This window comes from Astyanax mexicanus, chromosome 21 (assembly GCF_023375975.1).
Source record: "Astyanax mexicanus isolate ESR-SI-001 chromosome 21, AstMex3_surface, whole genome shotgun sequence".
NCBI classification, from domain to species: Eukaryota; Metazoa; Chordata; class Actinopteri; order Characiformes; family Acestrorhamphidae; genus Astyanax; species Astyanax mexicanus.
The window spans coordinates 1008927-1027502 of record NC_064428.1 but is presented as its reverse complement, the minus strand read 5'-3'; the positions used below and the strand labels follow the sequence as shown (position 1 = coordinate 1027502).

The following is an 18576-nucleotide window of genomic DNA, read 5'->3' as shown; positions in this document are numbered from 1 at the left end:
ACATTTAGAGAAAACTTTACAAAAGATGATTAAATCAAATATGTTAAATTAAACATTCAAATATCTTAACACAATATATTACATTCATTAAACTGTAAATTAAATATTACTGCCAATGTAACACTGAAAGTGTTGATCTAACACTTTGGCAGTTCGTCTAGTATGTATTACTTGTATATTTAATATATTTATCTATATTATCTATGAAATTTAAACATCAAAATATCTAAACTAATGTTAGTCAGTTTACTGTGTAAGGAACTGAATAGTGTTACTTGGTGATACAATACCACTATTGTTATATAATACTGCAGCAAAAATAAATAAATATAAATGTTTTATTTGGCATTAATATAACAGTTTTATTATTTGAATAAAATGAAAAATGTCTAAATCCTGGTCTTACCAAGAAAATATAAAAAACATGTACCACAGAACAAAATGTAGCATATTTATTGCCAAACAAATCACAGCAAATGCAGCAATTGGCGAAACAAATACAAAATTGATTGCTTCCAAAAATGTTAGAAAATTTAGATAGGTATTGTTTTTAATCTTGTCCAAACACTTTGCAATATTATAGCATATAATACAGTCAAATCAAATTCTATTTTTTTTTAATTTCCTAAATCAAAAATATGAACTATTTACATTTTAAACAAAACAACTTTCATTTATCTGAATTTCCACTTCAACGGGAGGAGTTTGTTGCAACGTTTCAGTTCCGCAATTTTGCTGTTTAGTGCTGGGCAGGATTCCACCAATCTTTTTAATTTAACCGTGAACTCCTTAAGGGTTGTCCCTTCTTTGTACAGAGGAACAGGGAAGTTTTCCCCCTCTGAAGCAATTTTCACCTGTAATTGGAAATGTTGAAGTGTATTAAAGAATAGAAAAGTTTTAAAAACAGAACACAACTGTTAAACATCATTCATTACATAACTTGTAATAGTTTCTTACATGTTAACAGCAAGAATAGTGGCACAACAAATACAGGAAAAACCTTTTACCATGCAGTGCACATACATTACCTCTGCTATGATGCTTGTCAAGGCCATTGTTGTCTTTTCCACATGGTGCTTTTTTAAGGCATGTCTTACAGAGAGGCAGTTTTGGTATGTCTTTAGAACATACCCATATCTGTGGATGACCTGGTCGGGTGTGGTCACTGCACAACAAATACAAAATAATTTTTTTTGGCATCAGCACTGCACATAGTTTTATGGAAGCCCATTCCCGCCACCTAAAAAAAATAAATAATCCAGCAAAATGTTTTTTTATTATTATTAAGTAAACTGCTATCTCAATATTTTGAGATACTAAGTCAATATTTTGAGATACTATCTCAATATTTTGAGATACTAAGTCAATATTTTGAGATACTATCTCAATATTTTGAGATACTATCTCAATATTTTGAGATACTATCTCAATATTTTGAGATACTATCTCAATATTTTGAGATACTATCTCAATATTTTGAGATACTAAGTCAATATTTTGAGATACTAAGTCAATATTTTGAGATACTATCTCAATATTTTGAGATACTAGTAGGCTGTACAGAGACAGAAGCAGGTGAGACAAAGATGCAAAATGGATACCATCATTGAGGACTACTTCAGACGTGGATTCACAAATCATGAAATATTGGAACTTTTAGAGGAATCACACAATATCAAAATAAGCCTCCGGATCTTGGACGAGGCTGAAGTTAGCTTCTTATTCGCCAGTGTCTTATTCAGATTTCCGTTCCACCTTAAATGCTGGCTGAACATTCATGCGGCCGCCTGTAGATGTCGCATTTTAACAGTAAAAAACAGCATGTAAGCAAAGTGCTGTGAAAACGCTCTGAATAAAGGGGAGAACACAATGCGAGGGACAGAGTTTAACTCTGAGTGAAATATAATGTAAATAAAATTAAATATGAATTAAAACGTTATTGCTCTCACTTTTGGCCTAATTCCCAGGTCATTGTCTACAGGTGGCCGCATGTATATTCAGCCAGCATTTAAGGTATCTCAAAATATTGACTTAGTATCTCAAAATATTGACTTAGTATCTCAAAATATTGAGATAGTATCTCAAAATATTGAGATAGTATCTCAAAATATTGACTTAGTATCTCAAAATATTGACTTAGTATCTCAAAATATTGACTTAGTATCTCAAAATATTGAGATAGTATCTCAAAATATTGACTTAGTATCTCAAAATATTGACTTAGTATCTCAAAATATTGAGATAGTATCTCAAAATATTGACTTAGTATCTCAAAATATTGAGATAGCAATTTACTTAATAATAATAAAAAAAAATTGCTGGAGTATTTTTATTTTTAAGGTGGCGGGAATGGGCTTCCATATAGTTTGGTACATCATTGTCACAAAACTGACTTGTATTCAAGTGGTGTCATCACATCAGAACGCTCTATCAGTTTTTTACTGATACAATGAACCAGCAAAAATATCAGCCTATAAAAAATATTTACACCCAAAAATATTGGTGTACATGAGTAAAAAAAAACATAAAATGCGGTTATTGTATCCAGTAATATACAAGGACTGATGCCCCTAATAGAACAATACATACTCTCTATACACTATACAAAAAAAAGATAAAGTTTCCAGGAACAATAAAGAATAAAAGATTTCACTTAAACTGGCAAAACATATTGAGCTACACATACAATAATCCATTCCATTAAGATGGAATTTTCCTGCATATTTTGTGGCAGTGGTGCAGTGTTTATCACATCCAATACTACCCCAGGCATTTGTAATTGGGGGGCAGGTCACGTGGCAGGACCTTATTAAAACCAAAGGTGATATGGCATTCTGCCCCTGAAAACAATGCCCCTACACACAAATTTGTGGGTCATTTCCCCCAGGACAGATGTACTGCCAAGGCTAGTCACATTGCTAGACCTATCCTGCAAAAGAAATGGAAGGCTAAACATTAAACAGCAGATACAATACTAAACAGCACATTTTGCAGGAATATTCAGACTGCATGGGATGGTTTATTGCAGAACACCTTCAGGACCCTCTACAACTACATACTGAAACATCAGGCATATTGCAATACACGTGTTACACACCTTCTGTATGTGTAGCTCGATAAATATTGCACATATCAATCTAAATTCACAAAGGTACTTTAACAAGATCCAAACTGCTTGTAGTCTGGGTCAGAAAATCTCCAAAACATCAGGCAGTGTGGGAGGTTTCCAGAATGTGGTATACATCAAACATGCTTTTAAGCTTGATGGGTATGGGTTCTTGTGCAATTGTAGACCATTTGTAGAATCAATGCTGATCCAGGTGGACTGGACAAACTAATCAAAAGATTGGATACGTAATGTGGATGGCTGTGAGCATGTGCATTGCTTGTCTGGGAAAGAGATGGTACCAGGTTGATTCATGAATAAAAGGCAAACTGGCAGATGCAGTGTTACACTCTGAGAAGTTTTCAAGACTTCATCATATTTTCTTAGATACCAGATACAACAGGACACTTTCAGATCTGTAGATTTCGGTTTCAGTCAAAGGTGCGGTAGTTGATGCTAATGACAACATATTGTAAGATTAAGTAACAACAAATAGATTAATGTAACTGTTGGGAGACGTGAGAAACATTTATTCAACGTATCATTATTGTGGGTGTATTAATAATAGATATTCGGGGTGTGTGCTTGTGGAAATAAACATACATATTGTTTTTAAATAAATGTGACAGCTCAATCATGTTAATGGGATATCCTGCAGGTTACATGTGGCGGACAAAGGTCAGGAAATTTCCCACAGAGCACACACGGGTAATCACAGATGGTTTTGACTTAAAACAGAAATTACAGATATACATATATCCCTCGGTTAAATGGTGAGAAAGCCACAAACAGTTTTCAAATTTGTGCTGCATGTGAGAGTATGAGAGAGACAGAGAGCGAGAGAGTGTGTGTGTGTGGGAGGGAGAGAGAGAGAGAGAGAGAGAGAGTGTGTTTGTTTGTATCTGTGAGTGAGTGACAGAGAGCAGACAAAACTTTTAAAGTACAAAAAGAGCAATATATAATATGTAATAAGTCCTAGGTTCCAAAAAAATACATAGGAACTGCATGTGGCAGGTGTTGTAGGATAAAGATACCTAATTCAGAATTAATTCTATACGTGCTTAAATGAACAGCAAACTATATCTAAATTTCAAGTAATATTTGTATGAAAGCATAAAGAATAAATAAACACAGAATAAATACAGATGAACCATTAATCAATATTTGAACCACAACAAAAGGGTACACACAGTATAATTTAAAGAGCACTCAGTATAAATTTTGCAAAACTTACTTCTTTTGGCGAAAGACATTTTCTTGTCTTTGTTGTATTTTCTCCTTTTCTTGGATTTCTTTTTGTCAGATGAAGACGATGATGACGTGGATGTGGACGATGATGAAGATGATGAAGTTAGTGTTCTTTGTCTTTTTGTTTTCTCTAAAAGTAAAAACATTACAATATAATCACATATTTAGTGTTTTACTGTAACTTATTTATTATGGTTACTTTTTCCTTTAAAAGTGCCATATATGCATTAGCATTTTTAAAGGTGTCCTTCCACAAAAACATTAGTACATGTTGTTTGGGAAATCCAATAGGTCTCTGCAAATGGAACTGTTCCTCAGCCTCCACTGTATGCAGTAGCTAGTAAAAGAAAATACTCATAAAAACGAGTCGATCAGGAAAAGCACCCGGGTCCACATAAACCATGTGAATTAGTAATCATGGCTACATCCCATGGCCATTGGGATGTTAATCAATCAGAGGTGAGACTTTTGCATGTCATGAATATTCATGAGTAAGAGCTGAAATTTAGTCATTCTTCCCCGCCCACTTGTCCACCAAACTTTAACAGCCTGAAACATGAACATCAAAATTTTTCACAAAAAAGATTAAATGACACCTTTAACAATTTACATTTCAACATACAACAATTACATCATTATGAAATCAGTATTTTCTCCTTTCCTGAATTCTTCTGCATATTTGCATTTTGTTATGTATAGGACAAAGTAATCTGACTAAAACAGTTTTTAAATATTTTTAATTAGTTCCAAAATCTTAACATACCTCAAAATAAACATGTAATTGTACTCTTTATTATTTAAAAAGCTAATAACTGGTTTGAATTTGATTTTACCCATAAATCAATATTTGTACCACAATAAGAGGGTATGTAAACACATACTATAATTTACACTCAATCTAAACTCTGGAAAACTTACTTTTGGTGAAAGACCTTTTCTTATCCTTTTTGTTGTATTTTCTCCTTTTCTTGGATTTCTTTTTCTCGGATGAAGATGCCGATGAGGTGGATGTGGACGTAGATGTTGATGATGATGAAGAAATTGTTCTTTGTCTTTTTGCTTCATCTAAAGATAAAATCATTACAATGTAATCATACACAATTTGTGTTTTAATGTAACTTCTTTATAATTGTTAGCTTTTCTTTAAAAAGTGCTACATGTAGCTCCCATTCTAAAGCTTGTTTGGATAAACTTCAAAAAAGGCTGTATTTTAGAATACTGGGGTAAACAGGTGTCATCTATTTAACAAAGGTTTGTATTTGTTTGTAACTATGCTTCACTACACCCCAAGACCATTTCACAACGGAGTTAAACATGTAAATGTATTCTAGTTATTCTTGTGAATTGCATACTGTAAAAACATTATACAAACTATAGAACAACAAAAACATGGAACTACTTCTTGCTATATTTTCTTGCAAACTTAAAACATACTTTTGTTTTGACTAATATGGATTTTTGCTTAATGATCTTGAAAAGAAAATTGTTATTAAATGTTTTTAAGTTGGATATTTTACAGTGCACTGGTTTTGGTTTGTCATTGTGTAACTTATGTTTTACTCACACTAAATAAAACAAGCAAATGTTTTTTTTCTGATTTTACTTTACGTGAACTGTGAGAAAACCCATACTGCCGTCTGTATACCAGTAACTACTAAGGTATTCATTCAAGTAATTCGTTACTAGTTCAATATGATGCATTACATTTTTAAGTGTTCCACATAAACAATAACTATATGATGGCTAAAGTCCTCATAACCATAAACACTTAAAAATGATTAGAAAAGAGTATGTTGAATCCCTTCTTTGTGAAGCTTGAATCTCTGGTCATTTTAGAACACAGTACCCACATTTATTATCTCTGTTATATGAAGCACAATTCTGCTACTACAATCAATTTAGATAAACTTTTATGTACTATGAATGTAAATAAATATGGCTCAGTCCTCTTCATTGATTACTCTAAAACTTTTGACACGGTTGGCCATTCTCTTTTTTAAAAAAAGTATACCAAACATGTTTTGCCTACAATGCTATAGACAGGATTCTCAATTATCTGTCTGACAAATGTAAATGGTGGCTTTTGCAACAAAGAAATTGTGAACTTCTACCAACCCTATAGGTTGTCCCCTCAGTGAGTGTCCCAATTATATTTATCTTAATTTTTTTATTTTCATTTTCATTCATTTTGAATCTAAAGAATATGTATTAAGTCCGCTACATTGTCCATCCTCTACGTACAATTTAACTGTTCTGCATATTCTACTGCATATTAACACTGTTCTGTATATTCTACTGCATATTAACACTGTTCTGCATATTCTACTGCATATTAACACTGTTCTGTATATTCTACTGCATATTAACACTGTTCTGCATATTCTACTGCATATTAACACTGTTCTGTATATTCTACTGCATATTAACACTGTTCTGCATATTCTACTGCATATTAACACTGTTCTGCATATTCTACTGCATATTAACACTGTTCTGCATATTCTACTGCATATTAACACTGTTCTGTATATTCTACTGCATATTAACACTGTTCTACATATTCTACTGCATATTAACACTGTTCTGCATATTCTACTGCATATTAACACTGTTCTGTATATTCTACTGCATATTAACACTGTTCTGCATATTCTACTGCATATTAACACTGTTCTGTATATTCTACTGCATATTAACACTGTTCTACATATTCTACTGCATATTAACACTGTTCTGCATATTCTACTGCATATTAACACTGTTCTACATATTCTACTGCATATTAACACTGTTCTGTATATTCTACTGCATATTAACACTGTTCTGCATATTCTACTGCATATTAACACTGTTCTGTATATTCTACTGCATATTAACACTGTTCTGCAGATATTCTACTGCATATTAACACTGTTCTGTATATTCTACTGCATATTAACACTGTTCTACATATTCTACTGCATATTAACACTGTTCTGCATATTCTACTGCATATTAACACTGTTCTCCATATTCTACTGCATATTAACACTGTTCTCCATATTCTACTGCATATTAACACTGTTCTGCATATTCTACTGCATATTAACACTGTTCTGCATATTCTACTGCATATTAACACTGTTCTGTATATTCTACTGCATATTAACACTGTTCTGCATATTCTACTGCATATTAACACTGTTCTGTATATTCTACTGCATATTAACACTGTTCTGTATATTCTACTGCATATTAACACTGTTCTACATATTCTACTGCATATTAACACTGTTCTGTATATTCTACTGCATATTAACACTGTTCTGCATATTCTACTGCATATTAACACTGTTCTGCATATTCTACTGCATATTAACACTGTTCTGCATATTCTACTGCATATTAACACTGTTCTGTATATTCTACTGCATATTAACACTGTTCTGCATATTCTACTGCATATTAACACTGTTCTGCATATTCTACTGCATATTAACACTGTTCTGCATATTCTACTGCATATTAACACTGTTCTACATATTCTACTGCATATTAACACTGTTCTGTATATTCTACTGCATATTAACACTGTTCTGTATATTCTACTGCATATTAACACTGTTCTACATATTCTACTGCATATTAACACTGTTCTGTATATTCTACTGCATATTAACACTGTTCTGCATATTCTACTGCATATTAACACTGTTCTGCATATTCTACTGCATATTAACACTGTTCTGCATATTCTACTGCATATTAACACTGTTCTGTATATTCTACTGCATATTAACACTGTTCTGCATATTCTACTGCATATTAACACTGTTCTGTATATTCTACTGCATATTAACACTGTTCTGTATATTCTACTGCATATTAACACTGTTCTGCATATTCTACTGCATATTAACACTGTTCTGTATATTCTACTGCATATTAACACTGTTCTGCATATTCTACTGCATATTAACACTGTTCTGTATATTCTACTGCATATTAACACTGTTCTGCATATTCTACTGCATATTAACACTGTTCTGCATATTCTACTGCATATTAACACTGTTCTGTATATTCTACTGCATATTAACACTGTTCTGTATATTCTACTGCATATTAACACTGTTCTGCATATTCTACTGCATATTAACACTGTTCTGCAGATATTCTACTGCATATTAACACTGTTCTGCGTATTCTACTGCATATTAACACTGTTCTACATATTCTACTGCATATTAACACTGTTCTGTATATTCTACTGCATATTAACACTGTTCTGCATATTCTACTGCATATTAACACTGTTCTGTATATTCTACTGCATATTAACACTGTTCTGCATATTCTACTGCATATTAACACTGTTCTGCAGATATTCTACTGCATATTAACACTGTTCTACATATTCTACTGCATATTAACACTGTTCTGCATATTCTACTGCATATTAACACTGTTCTACATATTCTACTGCATATTAACACTGTTCTGCATATTCTACTGCATATTAACACTGTTCTGTATATTCTACTGCATATTAACACTGTTCTGCATATTCTACTGCATATTAACACTGTTCTGTATATTCTACTGCATATTAACACTGTTCTGCATATTCTACTGCATATTAACACTGTTCTGCATATTCTACTGCATATTAACACTGTTCTGCAGATATTCTACTGCATATTAACACTGTTCTGTATATTCTACTGCATATTAACACTGTTCTGCATATTCTACTGCATATTAACACTGTTCTGTATATTCTACTGCATATTAACACTGTTCTGTATATTCTACTGCATATTAACACTGTTCTGCATATTCTACTGCATATTAACACTGTTCTGCATATTCTACTGCATATTAACACTGTTCTGCATATTCTACTGCATATTAACACTGTTCTACATATTCTACTGCATATTAACACTGTTCTGTATATTCTACTGCATATTAACACTGTTCTGTATATTCTACTGCATATTAACACTGTTCTGTATATTCTTCTGCATATTAACACTGTTCTGCATATATTCTACTGCATATTAACACTGTTCTGCAGATATTCTACTGCATATTAACACTGTTCTGTATATTCTACTGCATATTAACACTGTTCTACATATTCTACTGCATATTAACACTGTTCTGCATATTCTACTGCATATTAACACTGTTCTGTATATTCTTCTGCATATTAACACTGTTCTGCATATTCTACTGCATATTAACACTGTTCTGCATATTCTACTGCATATTAACACTGTTCTGTATATTCTACTGCATATTAACACTGTTCTGCATATTCTACTGCATATTAACACTGTTCTGTATATTCTACTGCATATTAACACTGTTCTGCATATTCTACTGCATATTAACACTGTTCTGCATATTCTACTGCATATTAACACTGTTCTGTATATTCTACTGCATATTAACACTGTTCTGTATATTCTTCTGCATATTAACACTGTTCTGCATATTCTTCTGCATATTAACACTGTTCTGCATATTCTACTGCATATTAACACTGTTCTGCATATTCTTCTGCATATTAACACTGTTCTGCAGATATTCTACTGCATATTAACACTGTTCTGTATATTCTACTGCATATTAACACTGTTCTGTATATTCTACTGCATATTAACACTGTTCTGTATATTCTACTGCATATTAACACTGTTCTGTATATTCTACTGCATATTAACACTGTTCTGTATATTCTACTGCATATTAACACTGTTCTGCATATTCTACTGCATATTAACACTGTTCTGCATATTCTACTGCATATTAACACTGTTCTGCATATTCTACTGCATATTAACACTGTTCTGCATATTCTACTGCATATTAACACTGTTCTGCATATTCTACTGCATATTAACACTGTTCTGCATATTCTACAGCATATTAACACTGTTCTGTATATTCTACTGCATATTAACACTGTTCTGCATATTCTACTGCATATTAACACTGTTCTGTATATTCTACTGCATATTAACACTGTTCTGTATATTCTACTGCATATTAACACTGTTCTGTATATTCTACTGCATATTAACACTGTTCTGCATATTCTACTGCATATTAACACTGTTCTGCATATTCTACTGCATATTAACACTGTTCTGCATATTCTACTGCATATTAACACTGTTCTGCATATTCTACTGCATATTAACACTGTTCTGCATATTCTACTGCTTATTAACACTGTTCTGCATATTCTACTGCATATTAACACTGTTCTGCATATTCTACTGCATATTAACACTGTTCTGCATATTCTACTGCATATTAACACTGTTCTGCATATTCTACTGCATATTAACACTGTTCTGTATATTCTACTGCATATTAACACTGTTCTGTATATTCTACTGCATATTAACACTGTTCTGCATATTCTACTGCATATTAACACTGTTCTGCATATTCTACTGCATATTAACACTGTTCTGCATATTCTACTGCATATTAACACTGTTCTGTATATTCTACTGCATATTAACACTGTTCTGCATATTCTACTGCATATTAACACTGTTCTGTATATTCTACTGCATATTAACACTGTTCTGTATATTCTACTGCATATTAACACTGTTCTGTATATTCTACTGCATATTAACACTGTTCTGTATATTCTACTGCATATTAACACTGTTCTACATATTCTACTGCATATTAACACTGTTCTGCATATTCTACTGCATATTAACACTGTTCTGTATATTCTACTGCATATTAACACTGTTCTGTATATTCTACTGCATATTAACACTGTTCTGCATATTCTACTGCATATTAACACTGTTCTGTATATTCTACTGCATATTAACACTGTTCTGCATATTCTACTGCATATTAACACTGTTCTGCATATTCTACTGCATATTAACACTGTTCTGCATATTCTACTGCATATTAACACTGTTCTGCATATTCTACTGCATATTAACACTGTTCTGCATATTCTACTGCATATTAACACTGTTCTGCATATTCTACTGCATATTAACACTGTTCTGTATATTCTACTGCATATTAACACTGTTCTGCATATTCTACTGCATATTAACACTGTTCTGCATATTCTACTGCATATTAACACTGTTCTGCATATTCTACTGCATATTAACACTGTTCTGCATATTCTACTGCATATTAACACTGTTCTGTATATTCTACTGCATATTAACACTGTTCTGTATATTCTACTGCATATTAAACACTGTTCTGCAGATATTCTTATGATTTTAGCCGCTCTGATTCAGGAGTTTAGGGTTAAGCAGTTTATCAGAGCTGTGTGTGGATGAAACTGGTGAAACTGCTCACTTACAAGAAGCTGCAGTTCCTCATCCAACCACTAGTCAGAGCTGCAGCAGCAGCACAAGCCCCGCTCTCTTCACTCAGTCACAGCTACAGCCCAGCCACGGGCTACAGAGCTCAGCTCAGCCAGTCTGGAGCGTTTTTTTTTTACACGTTTTTTTTAAGTTCATCTGTGTAGGAAAAGGTTTTAAAAACGGATAATACAGCTCTCTACAGTTCACCTTTCAGCCCAAGCAGCTAACAGCAGCAGTTTAGAGCAGCCGTCACGGAGTCACTGCTGGGATTACATTATAAACAGGTCAGTTAGCGCGCTGCTAACCTCAGGATGTTTATGACTACGGAGTTTAGAACACACCACGGCTGCAAGGTTAGACTGTTGAAGGCTACTGAAGACTATTAAAGGCTATTGGAGGTTATTGAAAGGGTTATTGGAGCAGAAATCAGTACAGGCTGGTTAGATAAGTGATTCACGTCCTCGTCCTTTACTGCGGTGAAACTGTGACTAGCGCTGTCACAGTGATGTTTATTAACGTCATTAAAACAGATTTTGTCAGGTATTGTCTTATAAATATTTACACAGAACTTATATCTCTCCTGAAAAGCGTTTATTTTGGTCAGTAACATTCATGTTTATTTACTAGCAGCGTAAATTACCAGTGTTTGCTTTGGTGTGGATGTAATTAGGGGAATCTGTACCAGCCAGGTTTGTCTGGCACCTGTGTGGCATTAATGTGGCATTTGGCCCCGCCCAAGATCGGTATCGGCGATCGGCCCCAAAAACACTGATCGGTCCAGGAGGTGTAAAAGAGGAGGTGAGTTTTGGCCGTGCATCTGCGATTCTTTTGCTCTCTGTCCGTTTCTTTCGTTCAGCAGAACCACTTCCATAACTCCGCTTCATTTTCACTGTGACAGCTCTCACTCTAGGTGAAAATCAAGATCAGGTGAAAATCTAGGTGAAATGAAGATCAGGTGGAAAACACAATTTAGAGGCAGTGATCAGGGTTAAGAAACTGCTGTAAACTACAAACATAAAGTACTGTACTAAATTCTGACTATCCACTACATCTGGCTTCTAGCTAATTAGCTATATTCATTTTCTCCTGTAATCCTAAACTAATAACGACAGTGAAATATGTGAAATAGTGATTAGCTGATCAGGTACAGGGCAAGTTGAACATTACATATATAGTTTATTTATTTTCTAAAACCTTGACTCCCTATCAAGCTAACTCACTAACACAGCTGCAGTTTATTAATCACAGTGGGTTTAATCTGTGTGCTGATACAAGAAGTGTATTTTTAACCAGCTATCAGAAACATATCATCACAGTTTACGTGTTTAGCCTACCGTTATCTTTTTTTGAGAAAAATCTCCGTATATCCAGATCTGTTTTTAAATCAGCTGAAGCTGCTGCGTCCGATCCCGCTGCTAAATCTCACAGCAAGGGAGGGGCTTCCCCCGCTCCTCCGCGCGCCGCAAAAACAGCAAGCTGATTGGCTGTTTCTACTGAGAGGCGGGACTTAATACCTGAACCGGCTCTATTTATTTATTTATTTATTTTATTTATATATATATATATATATATATTTTTTTATAGAGCCACGCAATCCGGCGCGGCGCCGGAACGCTATCACCCCTGAATGTCGTACTTGCATCTAAGAATAGACGTACGGTGAGTACTAAGCAAAGCAGATGTAAACTTATTTTAACAAGCCTATAAGTTTATCAATGCAACAGGGTATGTTAATTTTAGCTGGCTAGCAAGCTGAAGGTCTTTGCTAAATATCAGTAGCCCACTAAACGCTGGCGTTTTTCGCCGTGTTAAATGCTGTGTAATTTCTGAACTTCGACGTATTTTATGTGTATATTGTGGGATGTAGCTGGAATTAATCAATGTAATAAGCATGCTTCCCTTCCAGCACGGGTTAGCTAGGTTGACTAGCTCAACACTGTTACACCCCATTAGCAATTTGTTCATCCCGTGTGTTTATCCATGCAGCGCCATGATTGTAAAGTCTCCGTTTGTTTTACGGAAGCGAGGCTCATTGAAAATTAAGGGTGCTTTGTGTATGAATTATATTTGTAGGCCAATGGTGTGGTGTGCTATTTTCAACCCAGTCTCATTTCCCATGCGTATGAAATGGTATGCAAAACTAAACACTGGCATGCGTACGCGTACCACTATATTTAAAACATAGCGCATGAGAGAGAGCCTGAAAGATGGCGATAGAGAGGGAGAAAGTGCCTGAATGCGCTCGATAGAGAGAGAGAGAGAGTGAGAAAGTGCCTGAATGCGCTCGCGAGATAGCAACGCATGCTTATGGTAAGGTATTTTATATAATAACGCAGCCTCTTTGGCCAGTTAGGATATGCTAGGCTAGGCTAAGGCTAGGATAAGCTCCGCACCGATGCAGCGCCGGTGGAGTCAGATATGAAGTGAGCGCTCTCTGCGGAGATAAAGTGATTCAACACGCTTCCACAATCATTAAAACAGGTGAAATATTTAATAAGAGAGTTGTGTGGAACTTGTACGGCTTTCTAATATCAGCTCCGCTACATATTTTTTTTGCCAGAAAGTAAAAATCCGTCCCGGGATTTTGCTCCAACTGTGCAGCAGAGCCAGCCAGGGTTGGAATGAAATCCTGGGACGGATTTTTACTTTTCGGATCTTTTCTCGGTTTGGCTAAGCGTTACTGGTCAGCTAACAGGTTAGCCTGGAAAGCTACTTTTGAATACGAAAAAAATTCTGTGAGTATGCATGCTAGTGTTTAGTTTTGCGTACCATTTCATACGCATGGTTAGTTCTTGGTGTAAATTATTTCTTTAGTTCAGTCGATTTGGCCTGCAAGATCAGCGTGGGAGGCAGAGTGCTCCAAACAGCAAAGATACCCACTTTAACCCAAATTACTATTAAATAACAAGGACAGTGTTGCATTTGTCTGCAGTCATTTCAACATTAGCTGTGGTGGCTCAGATGATTGTAAGACAGCAGTAGTGGTAATAATAATAATAATAATAATAATAATAATAATGATGATGATGATGATTTAATGTATTTTTATATCTCAGTTCATACATCTCAATGCAGCTCAATGTACTAGACTCTACATTGTATTTAGGTATATAGCATACCAGGCTGTCATTACAACTGAACAAAACTTATTTAAGATTTGTGATAATTGCATTCTCTTTATATTTACTGGTCTGACTTCCTTTTTTTCAGTTTGGATGTGGAAATGCAAAGAGTGCAGCGTGCATTTTTCAGGAAGATCTGAGCTACTGAAACATTTGAGAATTGACCATCGGTTTCACGGTAGGCGGCGTCCCTATCCATGCATCCACGCACAATGCCCCTGTTCGTCCAAGACATGGAATGGTCTTCAGAAACATCTCTCTAGAAATCATCCTTCTCTGGAATCCCAACAAAAACACTCTTCTTTCAAGTGTTACATTTGTGAAGACAATCAGCTTTCTACTGAGCAAGTGATGAAAACGCAAACTTTCTGGAGACATCAGGCTGCAGTACAAGGATGTTGACTTGGTGGAACATTTGTTAACTTGAGCTCAACCTCCATGATCAAAGATCTTACCACAATCAAGATCATAGAATCTGCTCCTCATATTGTTCTGAGTTTCATAGACAGTGTCTCATCTGATTTTGAGTGTTTTAGACACAAGCATTGTCTCATGAAACACTGATACAGATGACACAGTCATACTCGGCAGCAGCTCAGCAGGTGCGAGGGTGTATTAAACTGACTGCACATTTTGGAAATAACCTGTGCTTATTGACATTGTTAAAAATGTTCGTTTTCAAAAGGTGTGTTCATTATCGCTGTGCATTGAACACTGTACTTTCTCTTCTATTTTAAGAGGTAGAAGACCTCAGTGGCAGTTGGTTGCATGGGCCCATTATCATGGAGTGCTGTTGCCATTTATTTCTGTTATGTTTTGATGGTGTTTTCGTATTTTCAATATGAACACCCCTTCAAGAAATAAATACCTCATTTATTTAAATTGAGATTGGATGTGCCCCATTGATGCATTTTCCTCAAGCCATCCAATTTCTTTTGTCTCTGATATGCAAAAACACACTGCCATGTTGTTTGTCTGAATATGCTGCCATTTTTTTCTTTTTACTTTTATACTCAAAGAATAAATGGCTTAAAAAAAAAACCTGTTGGTCGAGTGTCTTTTATATGGGGAAATTATTTTTGAAGTTTAATTAAATGTAAAAAATATAATTTCACTTTGTTAATGAATTAATTTGTGTGAATGCTAACTTATTAATTTGGTGCAATGTAAATACATTAGTTCGGTTCAATTTAAATGTATTAGTTTGGTTCCGAAACTGAAATGTAAAGAATTTAACTTGGATCAAGGTGAATAATTAATATTGAGTCGAGTGAAGTAATATGGTTTATGTCAAAATAAAATAATCAGGTTGTAACAATTGACTTTATTTAGATTGAGTGAAGTCAAATAGTTTAGATGCAACAAATGGACATCAATTCTTTTAATTTGAGCAGGGCTACACTTTTTACAGTGCAGTAGAAACAGCCAATCAGCTTACTGGTTTTGCGGCGCGCGGAGCAGAGGCAGTTTGCTGTTGGGGAAGCCCCGCCCCCTCGCTGTGAGATTTAGCAGCGGGATCGGGGTGCAGCAGCTTCATCTGATTTTAAAGCAGATCTGGATATACGGAGATTTTTCTAAAAGAAAGGTAACGGTATCTAACCACGTAAACTGTGATGTTTCTGGAAGCTGGTTTAAAATACACGTCTCTGAAGCAGCACACAGTATAAACTCACAGTGTGATTAATAAACTGCAGCTGTGTTAGTGAGTTAGCTTAACTTCGGAATGAGCTAGAGAGGGAGTCAAGGTTAAAGAAAAATAAACTATATAAGTAATGTTCAACTTGACCTGTACCTGATCAGCTGATCACTATTTCATTTTCAAACTGTCTTTAATTTAGTATTACAGGAGTTACTGTGAGCTATAATGAAGGAAAATTCATTTAGATAACTAGTTTGATAGAAGCCGGATGTTGTGTATAGTCAGAATTTAGTACAGTACTTTATGTTTGTAGTTTAAAGCAGTTTCTGAACTCTGATCACTGCCTCTAAACTGTGTTTTCCACCTGATCCAGCTGATCAGCTAATAAACAGTCATGTACTGAGTTTACCTGTTAAAATCCCTTAGCCCCCTATGGAGCCTAAATTAATCATGTATATCAGCAGTGTATTAGACACATCATTCCACCACTTACTTTATTAAATGCCTTTAAACAGAGGAAGCTCTAAAATATGCAGAACAGTGGGAATATGCAGGAACAGGGTTGAGAAACACTGCTGTAACGTGACTTGTTTTTTTGTAGTTCACAGTAAGACCACATGTCCTGTTTATAAAAATCTCTATGAAACCTAAAGTTACATTTAAATAAAAGGACACCATCTTAAGAAGAGCTCTCAGTAGAAAAAAAGGGCAGTTTTTTTAAAAGAGTGGAGAAAATGTAAATATACAACAGAATTTAAATTCCAATACATAATAATAATAATATTAATAACAACAACAATAATAACCAAATCTGTTATTATTTTAAATATTAGGTGATAACTGATCAGTTTTGTCATATGTATTTAATTCAGACTTTGCATGCATATTTTTAACAACAGTAACTGTAACATGGAGTAACATGTTTAGGGTCTAAAATCACCTTTACTTGAATGTTAACTAATATGAACAAAATACAAAAAAATGATTATTTGTGATTAAAAGTAATTTCCACAAATTCTAGTTCTAGGAAACTATAGGGTGGGCTTGGGCTCATATTGGCAAATATGACAAACGCCGCTGCAATAGAGTCTCTCACGTTCTCATACACACCGGCATGTCCACGTGGCTTCCCAGCGCGCTGCAGCAGACACAGGGCAAACACTAACATGAACAGAAAGCCGCTCCGTTTCTCACAGACAGCAACTTGTTCAGAACTGACTCAGAATAGAAACTTAACTTTGTGGAAGGGTGAGTCGAATCCACACCCTTCCCCCAGCCAACACAGCCTCACCGATTCACCTTCTCGATCAGTGATTCAACCAGCGGCCACTCGATTCCTTCGAATCCCAGTTCAGTCAGCGCGAGTCATTCCCAGTCAGCGCTCCGCTCCGCTTCTCCACTGCCGTGTGTTTGGTGAGAGCCCACAACCGCGTCCGCGTGCGGCGTCCCTGGTCCTGCACTTCCGCTCTCCCGATGGGCTGGTGTGAGCCTGTTAAATAGTTCCGCTCAAACAGCGCCAGTTCACAAGCCGCAGGTGAGCCGCATTTAATCAAATTGCCTTTGCTGCGGCAGCCCAACAAAATAAAAGTCCATAAAATGAAAGTACAATAAATTAAAAGTCACCTTAAAAACACATTAATTTGGCACCCGTGACAGTTGTCTCTGTGAAAGAGAAAGAACAAGAAGAAATGTGTGAGAAATAAAAAATGTCATGAGAAAAGATTAGCTATGCAGAGAATTGTCTGTGTATTTAAAGTTACCTTATATGAGGAATGCTGCATGAATGATATCTTGGTGTGAGAGACTTAGGGGAATACAGCACACTCTGGGTATGATGAATCCTCACCCAGACTACTGCACCACTTCCAGTTTAAGCATCTTCTATTGACTGGAGTCTCAACTTGGCTTAGCTGTCACACACTGGCAACGTTGTCTCTGAGAATGAGAAGGGACAAGAAGACATGTGTGAGCACTATTAAATGTCATGAGAAAACATTATCTATACAGAGAATAGTCTATATATTTGACTTACCTGATATGAAGAATGCTGCAACTGCATGGATGATATCTTGGTGTGAGATACTGAAACTTTGGTGAATGCTGCAC

General features: G+C 35.1%; 2 protein-coding genes across 2 annotated transcripts in view; one reads left to right on the top strand and one right to left on the bottom strand.

The window, feature by feature from the left end:
- LOC125785635 (uncharacterized) overlaps window positions 1-18576 on the top strand; it is a 138256-nt gene that overhangs the window by 28771 nt on the left and 90909 nt on the right. The window lies entirely within an intron of this gene.
- LOC125785640 (pre-mRNA-splicing factor CWC22 homolog) lies at window positions 675-5490 on the bottom strand. The gene is made up of 4 exons (XM_049469598.1): window positions 5273-5490; window positions 4341-4484; window positions 1029-1165; window positions 675-854 (listed from the first exon to the last, which is right to left on the bottom strand). The coding sequence occupies exons 1-4, from the start codon at window positions 5433-5435 to the stop codon at window positions 675-677; spliced, it is 624 nt and encodes a 207-aa protein (XP_049325555.1). The 5' UTR covers window positions 5436-5490.

Coding starts and splice junctions, on each gene's coding strand:
- LOC125785640 (XM_049469598.1), bottom strand. CDS start 5,435: ATGATTTTATCTTTAGATGAAGCAAAAAGACAAAGAACAATTTCTTCA. Junction 4,485..5,272: donor GAAAAGGTCTTTCACCAAAA/GTAAGTTTTCCA, acceptor TTTTACTTTTAG/AGAAAACAAAAAGACAAAGA. Junction 855..1,028: donor TGACAAGCATCATAGCAGAG/GTAATGTATGTG, acceptor TTCCAATTACAG/GTGAAAATTGCTTCAGAGGG.